Source organism: Neovison vison, chromosome 10, assembly GCF_020171115.1.
Source record: "Neovison vison isolate M4711 chromosome 10, ASM_NN_V1, whole genome shotgun sequence".
NCBI lineage: Eukaryota > Metazoa > Chordata > Mammalia > Carnivora > Mustelidae > Neogale > Neogale vison.
Window position 1 is genome coordinate 1,179,167 of NC_058100.1, and position 21,454 is coordinate 1,200,620.

At 66.4% G+C, this 21,454-nt stretch overlaps 3 protein-coding genes across 6 annotated transcripts; 1 reads left to right on the plus strand and 2 right to left on the minus strand.

Annotated features, from left to right (window-relative positions):
* Positions 1-755: 755 nt before the first annotated feature.
* On the minus strand, positions 756-10,327 carry PBXIP1 (PBX homeobox interacting protein 1). Of its 4 annotated transcripts, none has more exons than XM_044266465.1 (11): positions 10,279-10,327; positions 8,170-8,253; positions 6,371-6,497; positions 6,074-6,147; positions 5,840-6,005; positions 4,354-4,593; positions 4,238-4,261; positions 3,920-4,002; positions 3,717-3,830; positions 2,085-3,262; positions 756-1,494 (listed from the first exon to the last, which is right to left on the minus strand). In XM_044266465.1, the coding sequence occupies exons 2-11, from the start codon at positions 8,218-8,220 to the stop codon at positions 1,449-1,451; spliced, it is 2,103 nt and encodes a 700-aa protein (XP_044122400.1). In that variant the 5' UTR covers positions 8,221-8,253; positions 10,279-10,327; the 3' UTR covers positions 756-1,448. The 4 variants fall into 4 exon arrangements, with proteins under 4 accessions (XP_044122400.1, XP_044122398.1, XP_044122399.1 ...); XM_044266463.1 differs by having other exon boundaries at positions 5,840-5,996; positions 6,074-6,228; XM_044266464.1 differs by having other exon boundaries at positions 3,947-4,002; positions 6,074-6,228.
* An 843-nt stretch (positions 10,328-11,170) lies between these two features.
* Positions 11,171-15,040, minus strand: PYGO2 (pygopus family PHD finger 2). The gene is made up of 3 exons (XM_044266472.1): positions 14,786-15,040; positions 14,377-14,426; positions 11,171-13,838 (listed from the first exon to the last, which is right to left on the minus strand). The coding sequence occupies exons 1-3, from the start codon at positions 14,886-14,888 to the stop codon at positions 12,771-12,773; spliced, it is 1,221 nt and encodes a 406-aa protein (XP_044122407.1). The 5' UTR covers positions 14,889-15,040; the 3' UTR covers positions 11,171-12,770.
* Positions 15,041-17,259: 2,219 nt separating this feature from the next.
* On the plus strand, positions 17,260-21,413 carry ZBTB7B (zinc finger and BTB domain containing 7B). The gene is made up of 2 exons (XM_044266471.1): positions 17,260-19,014; positions 19,272-21,413. The coding sequence occupies exons 1-2, from the start codon at positions 17,711-17,713 to the stop codon at positions 19,735-19,737; spliced, it is 1,770 nt and encodes a 589-aa protein (XP_044122406.1). The 5' UTR covers positions 17,260-17,710; the 3' UTR covers positions 19,738-21,413.
* The last annotated feature ends 41 nt before the right edge of the window (positions 21,414-21,454 follow it).

Here is a 21,454-nt window from a genome sequence, read left to right on the forward strand (position 1 = left end):
CCCAGCCTCCCTGACTTTGTCATGCAGATGAAGGAACCGGCCCAGGAGGACCTGAGGAGACCAGGCTGTGCCCCGTCCCTGGGTCGAGGAAAGTGGCCTCCCTTCTGGCCGGAATCCCAGCCCCGGAAACCCAAGCTGACTGGCCGGCTGGGAGCCCGCGCAGTCTCTGAGCACCTGCGGAAGACGGGGGACTCGAACAGGCGAACACAGACCTCCTCGTGGGGGTCCCAATCCAGGCCCTGGGGCCAGCCTAGCCAGCATCCTCCCAACCCCCCTCCAGAAGGCCCGTTTCCTGAAGACCCGGGCCCCAGTCACTGACGCCCTGCCGAACCCCGGGGACTTCCTCGGGTCTAACGAGTCCCTCCTGCCCTAGAAGGCTCCACGGACGCGCGGCCTTCGCACCGCCCCACACCCCCCAGGCCTCAGTACGCGGCCCCGCCCCCAACTCCCGCCGTCCACCCCAGCCCCGCCTGGACCTGCAGGCGCTCTCCCCTGCCCGCGGCCACACCGCGTCATTCAGTCCCTACACGCGCGCGCGGGGCATGTCCGGGGCAGTCAAGGAGCCCCGCCAGGATGGACGAGCCCAGCGGGGTCTGTGGCCTGGGTCTGCGGGAGCGGCCGCCCGCGGCGGGGCCAGCGGGGTCTGCGCCCAACCCGGAGCCGGGGCGCCACCTAGCGGTCACCCCGCGCCCCCGCGCCCCCTCCTCCGAGCCCCGGAGACCGACCGCTTCGGCGCGCAGGACACGGAGCAGGCATCGAGCTTCCGCCGCTTTATTTAGTCTCTCCGCGGCCGTCCAGGCCCGTTTTGAGCCTCGGAAACCCAAGGCTCCCAGGAATGAGCCGGCCCGAGATCACACAGCCGCAGGCTCACACCCCGAAACCCATGGTCATCTTCTCCATCTCGCAGGGGCCCCAAGGCTGCGAGCAGAAATGGGGAGCTCCGGCCCCGGCCCCGGGCTGGGTGGGAGGGTGGCGCGGGGGCAAGGCGGGTGCGGGGCCCCTGTGCTCAGACACCACCCCCACCCGCAGCTCCAACGCTTTTTACTGGGGTGGAGCCTACAGTGCGCAGGGAGGTGCGGCCATGTGAGCAGCACAGGTAAAGCGGGGACTTCCCGCTCCCCCGGGGTGGCTGCTTCAAGTCTAACGACACTCCAGGGAAAGCCCTAGTGCTGGGCCCCCATCCCGGGGACTGGGGTCCGGGCATGGAGCCAAGGGGCCCGCTGTGGGGGGCACACGCACGACGGCGAAAGCTGTGGCTGCAAAATGAGCATTCCGTCACCCCCCCCACCTGCTCCGGCTGTCAAGCCCGCATTTGCACACATTTGCATAAACAGCAAGGCCAAGCCAGCTAAGGCCTTTTCCTGCAGAAGTGGCCTCAGTGCTGAGTGATTCTGCTCCCCTTGGAGCCAGAGGAGAGCGTGGTCCCTGGGACCAGGGGACGCCAGGCCTCAGCCCCTCCCCGGTCTCCGCAAGGGCCTCTCCTTCTTCCCAGACCTGTGGGGAGACACGGGGTGGGGGCAGGAAGACAGCTTTAGAGGATGAGGCCACATGGTGAGACAGGGCTCCTGGGAAGGGGGGACCCTGTTCCTCTGGAGACAGCCAACACAGGTGCCAGAAGGCTACCCCTGCGTGAAGTCAGGGCACCAGGAAGGCAAGAACAGAACAGGACAGAACACCCCGGAGAAAAAGTCTCCCCAGCCCAAGAGGGGCCGCCCAGACCACTATGGGGTGAGCTCGGGCAGCTCCGGACCTCCCGGAAGGCAGGCAAGTCTGTGGACGCTGCTCCACGGGTAGCCAGCTGCAAACTAAAAGCGGCTCCATGGGGCGCCTGGGTGGCTCAGTGGGTTAAAGCCTCTGCCTTCGGCTCAGGTCCTGGGATCGAGCCCCACATCGGCTCTCTGCTCGGCAGGGAGCCTGCTTCCCCCTCTCTCTCTGCCTGCCTCTCTGCCTACTTGTGATTTCTGTCTGTCAAATAAATAAATAAAATCTTAAAAAAAAATAAAAGCGGCTCCAATGAAGACCCCTCCTCAGGGCCCCTGCTCCTTCAGATACCCCGTCCCCCTCCCCTGGGCCCAGGCGCCCACCTCTTCTTCAGCGCTATGTCTCCAAAGAAGTGGCTGATGATGAAACGCTCAAAGTCATCCACCTCATCGTCATCCCCCGTCTGCCGCACAGCCACCTCCTCCAGGCTGTCCTCCAAGGCATCCACAAAGTCCCGGAAGCGGAGGCGGTCGTGGCGAAAGATGCCGTCCTCGCTGAAGTAAGCAGGTGAGAGGGGAAGCTGCTCGGTCAGGGGGCCGGCCCAGGGCAGCCGAGCCAGGTAAGTCCTCAGCAGGGAGGCCAGCTCCTCCTGGCGCACGGGGGCCAGCTCCACACCGAAGGCCAGGCCCTCCTGCCGGGCACACTCTGGCACACCCGAGCAGCCCTGGGGTGGCCGGTACTTGCGCCTCGACAGCTCTGCCCACAGGCCCAGGGGGTCCCGCTGGCCTTTAGCCCCCTCCTTCCACGGAAGGTGCTCCTGCCGCCCCGCGGGGGGGTACAGGCCCCCACTCCTCCTCAGGGGCTCCCCGGGACCCTGTCGCTGGCCGTCCTTCTTGCTGCCCCACTCCTTGCCCCTCCCGGCGGCCCCCCTGTCCTCCTCGCCCCACCGGCTCTTCCTTCCTCCGCGGCCCTCCTTGCTGTGCTTCCAGGGCTCGGTGCTCCGGGCTCCACGCCCCTTCTCCTTTCCACTCCCTTCCCTGGAGCTCTGGAAGCGGGCCTCTGAGGCATTGGCAGGGACCCCCGCATGCTGGCCCCATTTCTCCAAGTCCTGTAGCTTCCGGGCCAGTCTGTGGCCCAGCGCGGTCAGGCCAGCATGTGCCGGGTCCCCGTGGCCCACGTCCCTCAAGCTCTGCTCCAGGTCCCGCTGCACGGACCCCAGCAGCTCCCGCTGTCTCTCCAGCTCCTGCCGGAACGCCTGGGCCTCGGCCTCCAGCCGCTGCTTCTGCTGCAGGAAGCCGGCGCCCGGCTCCCGCTCCCCGGGGCCTCGCTGCTCGGTGGCCCCAGCCGGCGCAGAGCCCGGGCCCCAGCTGAGGCACACCCCATCTGGGCCTCGGAGGCAGTCGCCCTCCAGCCCCCGCAGCCGGGCCCGCAGCTGCTGCAGCTCCGCCTCGAGGGCCCGCTGGGCCGCCTCGCCCCGCCGCAGGGCCCCCCGCAGCTCGGCGTTCTCCTCCTCCAGCTCCCCGGGCTGTTGCATCAGGCTCTGGAGCTCCTCCTTCTGGGCCTAGGGTGGACAGGGCCACAGGAGGCTCCCGTCAGGGCCGCCCCCGCATCCACTCCAGGAGCGTGGCCACTCAGAGGCTTCGATCCTCCTCTATGCCGGCCACAACCTGCACCAGAGCCTGGATCCCCAAATCCCGTCCCGGACCTCCGCTTCCGTATCCTTCTAGAAGTACCCTCTTCGACAAACCTGCGATCAGCCATCTGAGACCCGCCTCCCCCACCCAGAACAGACTCTATTAACTGATGGCCGCTCAGCCTTCCCTCTGAGTCCCCGCAGGTGCTGCCATGGCTCCGAACAAAGCAGCACCACCTCCAAGGGGGCTGCCAGGCATGCGGCCTGGGCCCCGGCAGCAGGAGGGATGAGACTCTCCCGGCGGAAGGTGGGGGTAACAAAGACGACTTCCTCCGAGGGAAGACGGTCAGCCCCTGGCCGAGGGCGGGCCCTGTGCACGAACCTGCAGCTGGGCCTGCAGCAGCCGCACATCCTGGTTCTCCTTGGCGAGCCTGTCCAGCAGTGCCCCCATGCTCTGTAGGCTGGGGATACGGTCCGCCGGTCCCGGGGCCCCATCCTGAGGGCAAGGGAGACAATGACCCTCCTGCCCCATGGCCTGTGGTCTCCCTGGCAGGCCCTGCTTAGCTCCGGGCCCAGGAAGCCGACCTGCCCATGCCCCGCGGAGTCCCGCACCTCCGTGTCCAGCCCCGTGTCCGGGAAGACCTGCAGGTCCACTTCCTCCGCGGGCCCTGCAGGAAAGCCACATCCAGAATTGGCCTCTGCGTACACCAGACACCCCCCTCCCGCCCACTCTCCCATACACACACGCGCGCGTGCCCTCCTGCCCCGGACCTGGAGCCCACGGCTGAGAGGGCCGGCAGGGAAGGGGCCCAGGATCAGCACCGACAGCCAAAGGGTCACTGACTGCCCCCCGCAGCCTCCCTCAGGCCTGCCTCGGACAAGCCAGAGCCCGTCCCCACTCACCACTGTCTGCCTCTGTCAGGGCACCTGAGAACAGACACGGAGAGCTTGGTGAGGGGACGGGGGAGACGGGGAGGCCAGACGGGGACACAGGAGCCAGCAGGTGAGGTCCCGCTCACCGGAGAAGACGAGGGTTCCCAGCCCCAGCATCACCAGGGCCCCAAGGACACACACGTTGAGGGAGACGCCCAGCTCCCAGGCTGTACCCTCGCCTCTGGCCTGGCCGTCCGCGGGCAGGGGCCCCGCGGGCTGAGCAGCGCGAGGCTCCCGGCCCCGCCCCCGCCGTCTCCGCAGACCTTCCACGTCCACTTCGGCGTCCTCCTCGCTGCTGGAGCCTCGGGCCTCCTCCCTGGGCCAAGCTGGAGGAAGGGACAGGGACGTGGCAGGGAGGCAACCGGAGAACAGGACACGGGCCGAGACCACCCACAAGGACACGTGGGGACCCCGGGTCCCCGTGCACCTGGGCAGCCGAGAGCGGGACACTGGCCTTTCCGTCTGCAAACCCAGGGAGCCACTCTGCATGGCGCAGCCTCCTTCCGCCCACACGAGCCTCCCGCCAACTCCCTCATAGCTCGGGGGCCGCCCCGCTCTTCCTGGCCTGACGGTGAGGGTGCTCGGGGGTCTGGCCACCCCACTGCACCATGTCACTCCCACGCTCCCCAGTCTGTAGCCCCTGACCTGTACGACTGACCGGCCAGCCACTCCTGCCTGCCGCCCCCCAGGGACCAAACTCTCAGCGCACTGCCCTCCACGCTGGTCTCTTTGGGGGCCCATCGCGCCCCACGCCCGTTCGGAGAGGCACCCCTGCTGCCATCCGGCTGCCTGCGTCCCACCCCCTGCACGCGCCCCACACCCAGACAACTCAGCATCACGTGCCTCGAATCTGCCCGCCCCTGGTCTTTGCACTTGTCCCCTCCAGGCCCCGGCCTCTCCCTCTACCTGTCACCCTTCAGAGTCACACACGCTGTCCTGGGCCCCACCTCCTTAGCACAGGACAGGTGGCCTCATCCCACAGTGGATGCTACAGCCTTGGCCTGGAACCTTCTGTTCCTCCAACCCTACCGACCCAGAGCCTGGAACATCCCCTCCAGTGTGAACCCCTCCCCAGGCATGCCCCCCCTCGCCCTTCCCTGCACCCGTCCCAGGACTAAGCCCCTCCCCGCTGAGGGTGCACAGTGATCGCACCTCAGCCTCCTGCTCTCTTGGTCTGACTTGCATTTGGCTCAGACAAGACAGCCTGCGACCTCTCTTGCCCAGGCCATGCAGCTCCCTCCCTCTCTCATCTCTGGACACAGGATGGAGACTCATGGGGGGGCGAGAGCTGAACCAAGGGGCTGGGAGAGAAGCAGCCCCGGACGAGGGGAAGACCCAGGCCCTGCCACTTCCCTGCTACGTGACCTTGGCCGCATCATGTAACCTCTCTGAGCCTCGGCGCCCTCGGGGGAAGTGGGGAGGATTCACAGACACAGCGTAAGGAGACCCCCAGCTGCTCAGTGTCAGGGCCCGGACCACAGCCCTGCTCGGCAGCAAGCCCTCCAGCGAGCACTCCTGCCACCGAGCCTGCTCGTTCCTTCCAGAAGGAGAGTAAAGAGGGGCACATCTCACCTATGTTGGGCGATGAAGGCAGGTTTCCTGGGGGGCTCTGACCCTCCGGGTCCTCTGTGTCCGGTCCCAGGCCTGCCGCCCCAGGGCCCTCGTCTGAGTCTCCCTGGACCGGCGTGTCTCCCCGGCCAGGGGCCCCCCCAGCACAGTCATCGCCTTCCTGGTCACCCTGAGCAGACAGGGCCATAAGCACTCTGGACCGTCCCCACCGCCCCCCAACCCGATGAGGGTCCTCACCTCAGCCGCAGTCTTCTCCGGCAGAACGGGCCCGGACTGGGAGCTTTCCCCAGACTGGACAAGGGCCTCAGTCTCTGTGGTGGAAGAAAAGCCCAGGAGACACGCCGCCGCCCCCCACGTGAACTCCCTACACAGCCCTGGGGCTGCCGCAGGCCCTGCAGAGCCGGAGGGGCGCAACACGCCAGGCCGGGTGGGAGCAGGAAGGCTTCAGACCACGACGAACCCCGGAAATCAGACGAACCCAACGCCCTTTCCCTGAGGAAATGGGGCCCCCCGCCCCCAGGGGAGCCCTGTTACCTCCTCCCTCCTCAGCTCCAGCAGACTCTTCCGCTGACGCCTTGGAGGGGCTCCCGAGTGCCCGGGGAGCTCGCTCTGATTCGGTGTCCGCCGCGGATTCCGGGCCCAGGGTCTCCACGGGCAGGCTCTGGGGAAGGGGCGCAGGCAGAAGGCCACTGCAGAGCACAGATCCAGGGCCACAGCGGGAGGTGGGGGGCGGGCCTCTGCTGGGGGTCTCCGGACCCTGCCACCCCGCTCAGCGACCCCCACCCACATCTCACAAAAACCTACGACACTCAATCAGCCGTGAGCAGAGGCAAGCTGGTGGGGAGGGGAGGGGCTGGGACGTGCCCCCACATCACACACACACACACACACACATCGGTGCCCCCCCGCCCTCCCAAAGAAGCCAGCTGAAGCCTGGGTCTCCCGCCTCCCCACAAATGAAAGCTGGAGACTGGCGGAAGGCAGAAGATGGCAAGAAGTAAAGCCCCTGGGGACTAAGGGTCACCACACCTCGTCCCCATCGGCTTCTCGCCAGCTGTTCGCACCACGGGGTCGAGGTCATCTCTCAGGCTTCTCCCTCTGCCCCACACAGCCCTCTCCTGCAGCCCCGCCCCAGCCCCACCCCGGCTCCCCTCCCTGCACACCCCTGCTCAGCAGCTTGCCAACCGCTCCCCTGCCCAAGCGTCTGCCACCCCTCCAAGAACTGTTCTCCATCTGAGTATGTTCTTGGCAATTTTCTTTTCTTTTTTTTTTTAAAGATTTTATTTATTTATTTGACAGAGAGAAATCACAAGTAGACGGAGAGGCAGGCAGAGAGAGAGAGAGAAGCAGGCTCCCCGCTGAGTAGAGAGCTCGATGTGGGACTCGATCCCAGGACCCTGAGATCAGGACCTGAGCCGAAGGCAGCGGCTTAACCCACTGAGCCACCCAGCCGCCCTGTTCTTGGCAATTTTCAAACCACTCTCGTCTCACGGCCTGCTAGGCACATCAGGAGCCACACCCCCGCTGCTACAGGGGAGGACCCAGAGGTAAATGCCCCTCGATCAACAAAGATACCCAACAGGAGGCAAGTGCATGGACAGATGACAGTGTCCGCCCCTCTCCTCCCCCGCTGTGCCCCAGGCCCTGTGTCCTGGCCCAGCACCTCCTGGAGCCCAGCCTCCTCCCTCCCTCCGCCCCTTGTCCCCTCCGCCCCTTCCGGCAGTGCCGGACAAAGCAAGTAGCCAGGGCCGGGACCCTTGATGACGCCCTTCTCCCTTCTCAGTGGCTTTGGGGACACAGGCGTCCACAGCCACCAGCTGTCCTGCAGATGTTCAGAACGGTCCCTTCTTCACCTCACCCACGGGGCGGGGGGGCTCTGTCCAGGGCAATGACCGTCCAAGTCCCTCTGACCCAAAGCCCTTCCATGACCCACCCCTCAGGAAGACACCCGTGTGCCTGGGTCTGTAGAGGTTCCCAGGCTCTGCCCCCTGCTTCATTCCAGCACAATCTAGCCCATATCTCCACCTCACTCCATGGAGTGCCTGTCTCCCCCAAAATGGCTTTCCTGTTGTTGCCCCAGGCCCTCTGCTCACACCAGCCCCTACTTCTTGCAGCTGACCCCATGGTACCCTTCTTTCAAGGCCCAGTCCAAGCCCCACCACTTGACTCCTGGGGCCCCATCTCTGTCCTCCTGGCCCTGGAGTCCCCTCCCCTGGCAGCCAGAAGGAGGTGACACAGGTGACCGTGGGCACCCAGGAAGGGCACAGACCCAGGGAGCAGCCCAGGCCTGCCAGCACCTCTCTTCCGTGGGCTCCCAGGCGGGCTCTCCCTACCTCGGAGCTAGCCAGCACCCAGCTGTTGTCGGAGTCGGGGCAGGAAGCCATGGCTGCTGGCGTCCCCGAAGCTGCCGCCGCCACCTGCAGAGAAAAGCGCTCTTCAGGACCCCAGTTCCCTTCGGCAAAGGCAGGATGCAGAGGGCAGTCTGGGCCAGGTCCCCAGGGCTTGGCAGCAGCTTCCAGAACCAACCCTTCTAACCCTAACCTCCACTGTTCTGGGCAGTACCAGCCTTGCCCATCAAAACCTACGCACAGCCACAGAGAAGGTCCCCTCTCCCACAGACCAGCGGGGCCACTCCAAAAGGTCAAAACACATGCCCGGAGAGGCTCTGGGGGTGACCTGGCCAGGGCCCTCGGGTTAGTCAGGGACGATGAAGGCCACACAGGTTGGCTAACTTGACCTTGCCGAGGACGGGGAGCTGATGAGAGGAGGGAGAAAATAACCATCCCAGACTCTCCCACCATCACCCCTCCTCCACGGGGGCGCAGAAGACAGGACTCCCGCCCAGCCTCAGCCCTTCACCCAGTCTGGCTCGGGGATCCCCAGCGCTGGCTACCTGCCAGAATCACCCAGGAGTCTGACCCAACTGGGCCTGAGTCCTTTTTAAAACCTCCCCGATGGTCCTCATGGCCGCCAGGCCTGAGAAGAGCTGGCAGACCCGTCCGTGGGGACCCTTAGTAAGGCTCCTTATCATACTGACTCTCCTTCCCAGATTCTTTCCGTGCTCTGTGATGGGCAGAGTGTCACCTCAGGGCATGTGAAGGCCACGGGGAGAGGTTCTCGTGACCGCTCTCAGTTATAAAGACTTCACAGTTTGCAAAGCAACAGACAGCAGAGCTGTGGGCCGACCGTTCGGTAATCCACTCTGCCCTTGGCCGGGCGGGCTGGGGAAGTGGCTCCAGCTTCCAAAGCCTGATGCAAAGACAGCTAAGAGGAAGGAGACCTATCCTGTCATCACTTGGGCCCAGGACTGTCGCCTCCGGCTGGGAGCCGCAGCTAGGACCCAGCACGAGACAGAAGGGACAGAGGAGCCGACCCCCCAGTCTTGGACCTAGTCCTCCAGATGGTAAGTGGCTGTTTTCTGTGGGGCCGAAAGGTTGGCAAGTGGAAAGGGCTGTCAGCAAACCTGGGAAGGGAAGGTGGGCTTGGGAAGAAGTCTGGCAGTAGGACACCCCCTCTCGGCCCCCTTCTGTCTGAGCTAGGGCGAGACCCGCACGCCGCCCGAACGACCTGCGGCCCCTTGGGATCCACGGCTGGGACAGACACTCACGGTGCCTTCCCCACGCCCATGCGTCCCTGGCACAAGCAGCATCCCCAGGACGCCCCCGCCAGCTTTTGCGGCGGCCCCAGAGCGGCGGCCCCCCCACGCACTGGGCTGTCATGGTCCCTGTCCCCAGCTGCTGCGTGTGACTGCTAACAGGTGGTGGCAGGAAGGAAGTGGTGGCAGCTTGGGCTGAAGTCCCTGTTTATCCCTGGCTGTGTACAGCCTGCTCCGGTCCTCCAGAACCAGGCGCCATGGCAACCAGGGTGATGTCAGACCCGCCATCTCCACGGAAACCAGCCCCGATATCTGGGTCAACAAGACCAACGCTCGGGAGACCCGAAGAGGAAACAGTCCGGAACCCCCGCACTCGGGGCCTCCCACTCGGGTACCTCTCCCCCGGCGGAGCTCATCCCAGACGCCACCAGGGAGCCCCGCTCTCCCCCGCCAGCGTCGCTGGGCCTTATTAGGAAGTCCCCCGCCGCTCCCCGCCTCCACCCCTCCGCACTCGCAGGCGGGCAGGGTCCGGCCCAAACACACTTCCAGGCGCGTCGGGCCCTTCTGCGGTGTGGAAACGGCAGCTAAAGGGGGACCTTCCCTCTCCGACTCGCTAAACTCGGCGCGCCCAGGAGCTGCCCCCCAGCCCTCGAAGGCGGGGACCGCGGCGCAGCAGGAGCCTGCCCGGGACCCCAGCGCCAACTCCGTCTCGGGGGCGGACGCCCGGGGCGCCCCCCGCGCCGGCCCCGCGGCGACACGCAGCGCCCGGTCTCCCGCGGAGCGCACGCCCGGCTGCGCGTCCGCGTCCCGCGGGGGTCCGGGGGCCCCCAGCCCCGTAGGGCCTCACCTGACCGCGCCTTCCGACCCGCCGGGACCTGTTGCTGCCGCCCGGGGTTTCCAGTCCCCGGAGGGAGGGAGGGAGGCGGGACCACGTGACCGGGACCGGCCAATGGGAGGCCAGCGTCCCTGAGGGGGCGGAAACTTCGGGCCAATAAGAGCTGGTGTTGGGAGGCCGGGCAGAGAGGGGGGCCTGCTCGGGTCCCGGACCCCCGCCCCATCCCGGGGCGAGCGGCGTGGGGGGCGACCTCCCCTCTTCCCGGCGTCTAGACAGCTTCTCCGGGGAAGAGCTGCCGCTGGAAGGCGCAGGGCGGCACCTCCCGAGGCAGCAGGGGCGAAGGGCAAGGTCGACCCTAGGACGGACGGACACAGCTGCAGGGCGGGGGAGGGGACACGGCGCGCCGAGGGTTGGAAATAGCTCTCCGGCCGTTCTCAGCCGGCCCGGGTGCCGAGGGAGGGTTCCACGGCTACTCGTGCCAAAGGGGAGGGGGTGGCGTCCCCAGATGAAATCTGCCAGCCCGGGGCCGCCGCCGCTTCCCGCTCCGCTGGACCGCTAGCGCCGGCCGGGGTGCGGGAGGGAGCGCTGAGCCTAGAAGCACTGAACGGCACTTGTCCCCGTCCCCGAGGCCCTGGCTGCCCGCCTGGCCCAGGAATGTGCCCAGAAAAGAAACACGTTCTCCCGGCGGGGACGCAGGGGGAGGGGTGGCGCGCTCGGGCGTCCCTCGGCTCCTCGACTTAGGAAGGACTAGGACTGCGACTAAGATCAGCTCGGGGCCCTCAATCTCTCTGCCAGTCCCGCTGCCAGGAACCCTGGGCCACATACCCATCCTCCCCCCGCAAGCCTTCCCGCGGGGCGAGGTTCACTCCAACCTTTGTGCCCAGAAAGAGCAGGAGTCCTTGTCTGAGTTTTCAAGTCTTTTTATTAACCCAACGGTACAAAAAAAACCCATCACCACATCTCTGCCACCCCCCCTTCCTTCCAAAAAGTACTGGGAAGGGAGAGAATTGAGCAGACCCCGTCCCCCAGAAGCCACTTACAAAAGGCAGAGATGGGAGGCAGGGGAGGAGGACATCACAAAAATAGCAACAGATGAAGGAGCGCAACAGAACCACAAACACAACACAAAGGGGGGGGGGGACAGACACTGAAAGAGAGAAGCCCAGAACCCCCTCCCCTCTTTTCCACCGCCTCGACGCTGCTGCCCACCTGGGCAGGCAAATGCGTTCTGCAGTATGCTCGCTAAGTCTTCCGAGGGGACCCGGGGCGCCTCTCCGGGCCACACCCGTGCCTGCCTTCCCCACCCCACCGAGGAACGTGCGCTCGAACCGCAGGGAACCGCGGCGCGGGGCTCCTCCGTGGGCGCAGGGCCAGCTCTGGTAGGCGGTGCATAAAAAGTAAAATAGGAACAAACAGAGCCCAGTGCCGGCCTCTGGGAACGAAGGGATACTGCCAGAGCCCCCGGGCCCAGCAGATACACAGAAAGGCAGGGAAAGAGAAGCAAAACACCAGTCTCTGGAGTGCATCTCAGGACCACCGCAGTGACCGGCCCGCCACCTCCCTTACCCACGCGGGGACAGAGATCCTTCTATCAGATGAGGTATACGCGGTCTGTGCCCGTCCAAGCTTTCCTTCGAGCCAGGGAGGCGGAGGAATACAGACGCCAAAAGCGCGAGACCAGCGCCATGGCCGCGCTGCCAGGACCACGGAACAAACTGACGAGGCGGGGAGGGCCAGGCGAGCAGGGTCCCTGGTCCAGGGCAGTCTAAACTTCAAATATCCCGATCCGTTAGACCGCAAAGCCCAATTTTTGGCAAAAATGTGGTCATTGGGAGAAAAGCCCAAGAGAGGCTGAGAAAGGGCCAGTGGCTTTGGTATGAGGGACACACATGTTCGGACAGTGTCTCTTACCCAGTCTTGAAGCCCCAAATCACCAAGAAACCGCCCCAGCCAACAGCTCTCCTGCTTACTCAAGCTATTTGGTTCTCTGATGGGGGTAGGACTTAGGTAGGTCTTGGGAGGAAGCAAGGGGAGGGTGAGAAAAGGGGAAATTCCCCATCTATTCCCTACAGCTGTCTCCTAAGGCCCACAAAGAGGTTACTGCAGGGCTGGGAACCCACTCCTCTAGCCAGAACCCTTTAAGAGGTCACTCCAAACACCAAGGCCACCGGGAGGGGGGTGTGGCTGGCCGGCATTCGGGGCCTGCATGGGGGAGGCCCCTGCCCTCCAGATCCTCCTTAAGCCTCTTTTCCCTCACAGCCACACCCCTCGGCCTTCAGGACTGGAGCCACCACGATACTCAGACGGGCTTTGGTTCCCCGGATCTCTGCGGATCTCAACGTGTCCGTGTCGTTTCCAGAAGGGTGAGTGATCCAGGCACCTCTGCCTGCCCACCTGTTCCTTCTGTGGCCCCAGGAGCCACTGTGCTTCTGCCCCACAGGGACGGGAAGCCAGTGGAAACGAGGACCGAGAGCCAGACTTGGAGACCACGCCCCTGGCTGGCGTCACCCATCGTTAGCAGCCACCAGCTGCCCCACACCCTCGCGGATGTACACAGACTGGATCTCCTTGGTCTTGAGGCAGAGATCGCAGGCCCAGACGGCAGAGGCCTCGGTGGTCAGCAGCCCGTAGGCGCTCTCCGTCATGCCGGTGCACTCCCGGTGGAACCACTTCTGGCAGGAAGCCTCACACAGGATGGCGTCCTGGTCATCGTTCACCTCGCTGCGACAGGCGCCGCACGGATACACCAGGCCCGGGGGAGGCTGAGGCCCCGAGCCCCCACCCACCTTGCTGGGGGGTGCCAGACTGTTGGCATCTGGGGGGCCCCCACCCCGCCCACTGCTATCTGGGGGAAAACTGGGCTGATTCCCATTCACAGCAGCAGCTGGGGAGCCTGAGTGAGGCTCCTGGGGAAAGGCAGTGGGAGCAGGTGGATTCAAGGGCTTTCCCCCATCCTCACCACCGGGGCCAGGAAAGCCAGGGTCTGGGCCAGGGAAGGGACTGGTGTTGGGGGGCAGGCTGGGGAGCCCCGGACCAGATCTCTGGAGAGGAGAAGGGCCAAAAGGTGCTCCTGGCTGGGTAAAGCGTTGGGGAAGAGAAGGGGGGCCCAGCTCTCCTCTGGGAGGTTGACCCATGGTAGGTGAGATCATGGGCCCAAATCCCCCCACTGGGCCTGGCATCATCTGCCCACCAGGAGGGCTGAAGTTCTGACCCAGAGGCTGGTTGAAGGGCTGGCTAGGAAAGTTCATGTTGCCTGGGGGTGGGTAGCCAGGGCCCTGGGGCGGCATGTTGAAAGCAGGGCCCATAGGGTTGGGAGGAAAAGGGGGGGGCTGTCGACGAAGAGGCTGGGGGCCCCCTCCACCCCCAGTGCCATAGCCTGGGGGTACCTGGCCTGCCATGCCCCCCTGTACACGGAAGCCTCCAAAGGGGACAGGACTGCCCAGGAATGGAGGGGCCGCACCCCCCACCTTAGGGGCTCCAAAGTCATCCTCAAAAGGGTTGGATGCAACCAGGTGGTCCACCATGGGAGTCGGGGGCGGCGCGAACTCCGTCAGATGTGAGTATGCAGGGCCCTAGTGGGGAACAGGTGGGGGAACGAGGGTCACAGAGGGAAGCACACAGCCACAAAACCACACGAGGGCAGCGAAAACAGCGTGTTCTGGACGTTCCTGACGGCCAGCTCAGATGTAAATAAATGGGGACAGACCTCAGACTGTAACAGAGCAACAGAACCGGGCTGAGTCCTCGCTCTGACAACCGATAAGCTCGAGGACCCCTAGGCGGGTGTTCCGCTTTTTAAGGCCCCGGATCCCTCCTCTGTAACACGGGGACGGGGCCTATCTCCCCAAACCGTCAAAGCGTCAGGAGCACAGAGGCCCGGAGAAGTCACCGGAACACACCTCGGTAAGGGGGAGGTGTCACCTGCCAGGAGGGAATCGGGACAGGAAACGTGCAGGGCGAGGAAACCCGCTGGCCGGGCAGGGAAGATGGGCGGCCCCACGGCGCCCACCCCGCATCGGTGAGGAAGCGGAGGGACAGGGCGAGCCTCGGAGCCGCCGTCCTCCCTGCACCCGAGGCAGGTGCGCGCACGGGGGGGGCGGCACCACCCACCTGCGTACTGGACTTCCTCCGCTTCTTCTCCGGGCTCTTCATCTGCAGACCTGGAAGCGCAGCACAGGGCACACACAAACGCGTTTCCCCGGGGCTGCCCCACCTCCAGTGTCCCGGACGCGCCCGGAGGGGCTCCTCCAACTCGGACAGGCGCCCGCTCCCAGACTCGGTAGGAACAAAGGTGCCACACGAGACACGCCGCGCGACCGCACTCTCGGCCGCCTCCTCCCTTCAACGACAGACATGCCCTCCGACTCCCCCGGGGCTCCGGGGTGCCCCATCCGTGACGCCAGACCCCCACCCCTCCTGCCCGAGCCTCCCTTCGGGCCCCCGGAACCACCCCCCGCCCCCCGGCCCCGGCCCCCGGCCCCTGGAGTGCTCGGCGGGCCCAGCCCCTCGGCGCTCTCACCGGCCTTGCCCTGCTTCCTCCCGGTGCCGGGCGGCGCAGGGGGCGGTGCGGGGCCGCCACCTCCCTCCAGCTTGTCCGGTGGGGGCGGCGCCGAGGCGGCCATGGGGCGGGGGGGTGGGGGCCGGGGTCAGCGGCGGCGGGGGACAGACGCGCGCTCGGGCAGCACCATCGCCGGGAGCGGGGTCGGGACGCCCGCGAGGAGCGGCCAGGCCAGGCGGCGAGGCCCGGGAGCGAGCGCAGCGCCAGCCGCCGGCCCGCGGCCACAGCAGCAGCAGCAGCAGCAGCAGCGGCAGCGGCAGCGGCGGCGGTGGCGGTGGCGGCAGCGGCGGCCGGAAGCGGAAGTCGGCGCGGCCGCCTCCACCGCGCGGCCAGGGGGCGGGGCGGGGGCGGGGCCACCGGGCGGCCGGGACCGAGCGTCGCTGCGCGGACGCGTGGGTGCGGGACACCCCCCCACCCCCGCCGACGCGGTCGCGGACGGGCAGCAACAGGGACCACGAGGCCGAGGTACAAGAAATAGGGACTTTAATGAAGACGATTTCCCTTTGGTATCATCGCGACCCGCGGAGACGCGCGAACGAGACGGAAAGGCCGGGACAGAGACGGAGGAGACCCAGACTCGCAGCGGCAGGACGCGCTCCGGGCGCTCCGCGAAGGGCCGGCGAGGCGGCCAGGCCCCGCCGCTGCAGGAGTGAAGCGGCTCGCACCCGTGGGGCCTCCCCGCCTCGCTGCCGTCCTGGCTCGGGACCCCTCCTGGAGCCCTGCGTCTCTGCTGGAAAGGAGAATGCTGTGGGCCCGGCCGCCGCCAAGGCTGGGTGGGAGGAGGAAGATGCCAATCATGGTAAAAGGCTTTGAAAAGTCAGAGGTGACGTGTACACGTAATTGATTATTGTCATTTGCCGCGGAAAACACATGAGGGGTGGGAGCAAGGAGGCGGGCCTAGCGGCAGGAATGGGTGGGGTGGGGAGGGGAGGAGGAGAGGGCTGGGGCAAGCCACGTGCCTGCGGGTGCCCAGCTCCAGGCCAATGGACAGCGAGGACAGCCCCACCCATCCCCCTCGGGAGGGACAGGATCTGCCTGGGCGCAGGAGGGTGCCCACTGCTGCCACTGCCCACCCGGTTTTTGTTTGTTCCCAAGTCCTGGGGCCATTTGCCACTTGCTCTGTTTGTGAAGTGTGGGCAGGGAAGCAAAGGGAGCTGGGGTGGCTCCCAGGGAGAGAAGTGGGAGCTGAGGGCTTGCTGAAGGCGCCTGGTGTCGGCCTGGAGCGGGGAGACCCGTGGGTGCTGCTCCCCGAGGGTGCCCTGCAGGAGTCCTGGCATCACAGGGAAGGTGACAGGCGGAGACAATGCCGGTCTTATGCTCGGAAGGGGAAATCTGTGGCTCTTGACCCCCCCTCCCCAGCTCCCCCCAAAAACCTTTTCCCTCCGCGGTGGGGCTGAGCAGCTGTTGGAAGTGGCAAAGAAGACACGGACCAGGGTCAGTGGTACCCGCCCTCGGGACCACATCAGCCAGCCTTTCCTATTACAGAGGAGGAAACCGGCTTCCTGAGGAAAGGAAGTGACTGATCCAAGGTCATGTAGCTCATAGTAACTTGACTCTTTGGGGCGATTTGAGGCAGGGAGACCCAGCTGTCCCCAAGCCAAGCCTTCCCAGGAGAGGCCATTTGTGGAATCTGCCCCGGGCGAGGCCTCGTTCCTACCTCCCAAGGCCAGAATGTTTATTGCCCCCCCCCACGTGGTCTCATTTACCCGATGTCCCCACAAGCCTCCGGGTCCGGTGGAATTACGCAGAGCAGACTAGGAAGGAGGCTCGGAGACCGCGTGTTTAAAGTCAAGGAACTCCTCAGCCACAGGGGCAGCTTTCACTGTCAGGGGCCGACTCCACAGCCACTTTCTTTCCAGGCCCCCCTGTCTCCCCCTGCTTCAGACCCGCCCTCCCCCTGTCAGGCCTGAAGGGCTGGGCTCTTGGGACCTCTGCTCTCACCCGCTCCTTGTCCGTTCCCGGAAACACACGCCTGACAGAAGGGACTGGCCCAAGGTCATTCGGCAACCTGGCAGCAAACCGAGGACTCAGGCAGCGCTCCTCACTCCCAGGCCAGGCCCACCTGCCGCCCTCCTGTCCCCCCACCAGCCTCCGGGGTGCCGGGGTGCTGCAGCGCCTCCCCTGGAGGGGAGAGCACCTAGCATAGAAGAGAACCCTCTGGGCCCCCAGCTCTCCACTCTCCCAAAGGGCCATGGATGGGGAGGGAGAGGTGCGGAGGGAGAGGTGCCATGGCAGCTGTGCTGGGGAGGGGTGGAACTGGAACTTGGCCTATTGGCAGTGGGGGAGGGGGCGGGGACGATGCTTATCTGTGCGGGGCAGGAAGCACCAGAGCCAGGCCTTGACACCCCAGCAAAGGGTGGCTGCTCCTTGGCCCCCTGGGGGAGGGGAGGATTTGGGGGGAGGGATGCTGGGAGCAGTGGTTCCCTTTTGGCCTGGGGGGAGCGTGAAATCTAAAAGGGGAGTTGAACTTTTAGTGGGTGGGGGAGGGGAGGAGGAGGAGGGTGAAGGTGAAGGTGCTGGGAAGCTGCCTGGTGAGTTTGCAGAGCTTCTGTGGAGCCCTGAACCCTTGTGGGGTCACTTGGGTGGAAGTGCCCGGAGCAGACCCTGGTCCAGTGCGAATCTTAGCTCTGTCCTTGGCCTCTCTAGTGCCATCAGAGGCTGTCACCCCACTTCTCAGATGACTGAGCCCCGAGTCCTTCACGAAGCCTGGGCCAGGACCCCAGAGCTCCCTCCAAAGGCACGGGGAGTGGGGCAGGCAAAGCAGCAGGGCGGCCAGAGCAGCTGGGAATAGGACCGGGGGCCCGCCGCCTGGGTCTGAACGCGTTCTGGCCCTCAGAAGTTGGACGTCGCTTGCCCTGTCTGCGCCTTGGGTCCCCTGTCTGTGAGATGACTGCTTCTCAGTCCAGGGAGGCTTCTGGAAGGTCCCCTGGGTCTGAAGCCCTGGGGAGCCGAGCTGGCAGTCTGCCGGCACAGGAAGTGCGGGCCGAGCGCCTTTCACCTGCCCCTGTCCTCCACCCGCAGGACAAGATGGGGAGCCCCGAGGACGACCTCATCGGGATCCCATTCCCGGACCACAGCAGCGAGCTCCTGAGCTGCCTCAATGAGCAGCGGCAGCTGGGCCACCTGTGTGACCTCACCATCCGGACGCAGGGCCTCGAGTACCGCACCCACCGGGCCGTGTTGGCCGCCTGCAGCCACTACTTCAAGAAGCTCTTCACTGAGGGCGGCGGTGCGGTGGCAGGGGCAGGGGGCGGTGGCGCAGCGGCGGGGGCCGCCGGGGCTGGCGTGTGCGAACTGGACTTCGTGGGGCCCGAGGCCCTGGGTGCCCTGCTGGAGTTCGCCTACACGGCCACGCTGACCACCAGCAGCGCCAACATGCCCGCCGTGCTGCAGGCCGCCCGGCTGCTGGAGATCCCGTGCGTCATCGCCGCCTGCATGGAGATCCTGCAGGGCAGTGGGCTGGAGGCCCCCAGCCCCGACGAGGACGACTGCGAGCGGGCCCGCCAGTACCTGGAGGCCTTCGCCACGGCCACGGCCACGGCCTCCTCGGGAGTTCCCAACGGAGAAGACAGACCACCCCAGGGGCCCCTCCCGCCCCCGCCCCAGCCCACGCCACGGCCAGTGGCCCGCCGCAGCCGCAAGCCCCGGAAAGCTTTCCTGCAGACCAAGGGGGCCCGGGCAAACCACTTAGTGCCCGAGGCACCCACGGCACCTGCCCACCCCACGACCTATGAGGAGGAAGAGGTGGCGGGGGGCAGAGTGGGCAGCGGCACAGGCAGCGGGCTGGGGGACAGCTACAGCCCTCCAGCGGGGACTGCTTCACCCCCCGAGGGGCCCCTAACTTACGAGCCCTATGAGGGTGATGAGGAAGAAGAGGAGCTGGTGTACCCTTCTGCCTACGGGATGGCGCAGGGAGGGGGACCCCCGCTGTCCCCAGAGGAGCTGGGCTCGGACGAGGACGCCATTGACCCCGACCTGATGGCCTACCTGAGTTCGCTGCACCAGGACGCTCTGGCCCCAGGCCTGGATGGCCAGGACAAGCTGGTGCGCAAGCGCCGCTCCCAGATGCCCCAGGAGTGCCCGGTCTGTCACAAGATCATCCACGGGGCCGGCAAGCTGCCGCGCCACATGAGGACCCACACCGGGGAGAAGCCCTTTGCCTGTGAGGTCTGCGGCGTCCGCTTCACCCGGTGAGCTCTAGGGGGCCGGGGACCCAGCAGGGGGGTCCCCGCCCAGAACGACTGGGGGTGTGGAGGTCCCCAGAGCCGCTGGGGACACCCAGATTGGGAGGTCGGGAGAAAGGTGAGGGAGGTGGGTTTGGCTCAGGACAGCTTTGGGCTTGGAAGCCCCGGAGGGGGTGGTGGCGCTGCCCACCTGCGGTTGGGGGGGAGGGGTTGGGGAGGGGGTGGTCCTGGGCCTGACCGGCGCCCCTCCCCCTGCCCGCCAGGAACGACAAGCTGAAGATCCACATGCGGAAGCACACGGGAGAGCGCCCCTACTCTTGCCCGCACTGCCCAGCCCGCTTCCTGCACAGCTACGACCTCAAGAACCACATGCACCTGCACACGGGGGACCGGCCCTACGAGTGCCACCTGTGCCACAAGGCTTTCGCCAAGGAGGACCACCTGCAGCGCCACCTCAAGGGCCAGAACTGCCTGGAGGTGCGCACCCGGCGGCGCCGCAAGGACGACGCGCCCCCGCACTACCCGCCCCCCTCCGCTGCCGCCCCGGCCACCGCGGGCCTCGACCTCTCCAATGGCCACTTGAACACCTTCCGCCTCTCTCTGGCTCGGTTCTGGGAGCAGTCAGCCCCGCCTGGGCCCCCGGTCTCCACCCTGGGCCCCCCTGATGATGAGGAGGAGGAGGGGGCACCCCGGACGCCTAAGGCTGAAGGTACCATGGAGTCCTCTTAAAGAGGGCCGGTCGCCGTCCCCAGCAGCGCGCGGCCGGGGCGCCCATGCCAAGCAGCGGGGGCACGCGGGCTGGACAGGGCTGGGGGCCGGGCGCTGGGCTCCCTGGCTTCAGCAGTCCGCCCCTGTCGCCCCAGAGCCCTCATTCCAGTTCCAAGCTGAGAAGGCTTTGGGGTCGGGGGCTCCCCAGATTGGGGTGAACTCCTAAGGAGTGATCCCTATAGTACGCCTCCATTTCCAGCTGTTTGTTGTGAACGGTGGGGCCCTGTCCCCAGCCGCTCCTGGGGAGTAGAAGCAATAATATATTTCTGATTTGTGGGGTCCCTCTTCGGCTATGCGGGTTTCTAGGGGGTGGGGGGCTTGGGACCAAAGCCTCGCCCCGCCCCCATGCCCCCAGGGGTTTGGCGGAGTCCGGGGGTGAAGGACCGCCCCTCCCTCCCCTTCTGAGACCCCCTCCTTCCTGCTTTCTGTTCCCTTTCCCCGGCAGAGAATTATGCAAAGGGGGCGGCGAGGAAGGGGGGGGGAAGCGAGGTCGAGGCTGGAAAGCCTCGGGGATTGCGCCCGCAGGAAGGAGCCATCCTCGCGCCCCCCCTCCGCACCCTCTCCTCCCCCCCCCACCCCCCGCACCTCACCTACCCCCCCCACCCCCGCCAGGCTCCCAGCGCTGAGTCACGGGGTCCTGAAGGAGCAGGGGGCGGGGTGGCCTGAGCGGCTCGCCCGCCCCTGGGGGCAGCGGGAGGGGCCGCTCCGCTCGGCTCTCCGCCCCGGCCCTGCCCTCCCCTCCCGCGTCCCCGGGCAGGGAATGTCTTGTTCCCGCCGCTCCCTCCCCGGGGCCAGAGGGCAGGGCGGGCCGGGTGGCTCCTGCCCTCCTCTCCTCCTCCCGCCCAGGTGCGAGCCGGAGCCGCCGCCGGGCCGCCCCTGACTCACGCCGCCCCCAGGCTGGCGCGGCGCGGGCTGCGGGACGGGGTGAGGGGCTGCGGGCTGCGGAGCGCGCGGGCGGGCGCCCCCTGGCGGCCGTTCCCCGAGCCGCGGGCGTCCGGGCGGGGGTGGGGGCGCCGGCTGAGGCCCCGCTGGGTCGCGGAGAGGGACCCCCACTGTTCCCTTAGGACGGAGTCCGCCCGGGTCTGTACATAGCCTCTTCTGTCGGTCTCGAAGAAATCTAGTTTCAGATTTTTAACTACCCGATTCTGCTGGGGGGGGGTCCGCCTCCCTCCCTCGCTGGGTGCTGCCCCCCCCTTTGCGGCCTGGGCTCTGCCTTGCACTATTTCCCCTCCCTGGCCTGGCGGCCCCTCCCCCTTCCTAAAAGGGGCAGGTTAAGGGGCCCGGTGCTCTCCCTTCCTCCCCTGCACCTCATGCCCATTTGCACAGCTGCCCAGGGACCCCCAGGAGTGAGGGGGTGTCACAGGGAGGGGGTAGCGGGACCAGTCCCTGTATCTATTTAAAAAGTGATGATGTAATATATTGGGGTTGGGGGAGGTCGGGTTGCCCTGGGCCTCATCTTAGCATTTCAGGTGATGGGGGAGACCTGGGGCCCAGCCCCAGAGAGTGAGGACAATGTGACCTCCCCCCTCCCCCCTTGCGGCTTCTCCACTCAGTGCCTTAGGGGGGGAGGCAATTTCCCCCCCTCCTCTTCCCCTCCTCTTCCCCTGCCCCCACCTCGGGTGTAAACGACAGGAAGAAATAATAATTTAAGACTCACACCCGTGTCTGCTTTTGGTTC

Bases quoted from the DNA above. Each gene is read 5' to 3' on its own strand.
- PBXIP1 (XM_044266462.1), bottom strand. From the start codon at position 8,220: ATGGCTTCCTGCCCCGACTCCGACAACAGCTGGGTGCTGGCTAGCTCC. The intron at 4,594-5,839 runs GTGAGATGTGCC...CCCTTCCTCCAG, and splicing joins GCCTTCATCGCCCAACATAG to CTTGGCCCAGGGAGGAGGCC. The intron at 3,831-3,919 runs GTCGGCTTCCTG...CCTTGCCCTCAG, and splicing joins ACTCCGCGGGGCATGGGCAG to GATGGGGCCCCGGGACCGGC.
- ZBTB7B (XM_044266471.1), top strand. From the start codon at position 17,711: ATGACTGCTTCTCAGTCCAGGGAGGCTTCTGGAAGGTCCCCTGGGTCT. The intron at 19,015-19,271 runs GTGAGCTCTAGG...CCTGCCCGCCAG, and splicing joins TGCGGCGTCCGCTTCACCCG to GAACGACAAGCTGAAGATCC.
- PYGO2 (XM_044266472.1), bottom strand. From the start codon at position 14,888: ATGGCCGCCTCGGCGCCGCCCCCACCGGACAAGCTGGAGGGAGGTGGC. The intron at 14,427-14,785 runs GTGAGAGCGCCG...CTGCGCTTCCAG, and splicing joins GAGGAAGCAGGGCAAGGCCG to GTCTGCAGATGAAGAGCCCG. The intron at 13,839-14,376 runs GTGGGTGGTGCC...GTTCCCCACTAG, and splicing joins GGAGGAAGTCCAGTACGCAG to GGCCCTGCATACTCACATCT.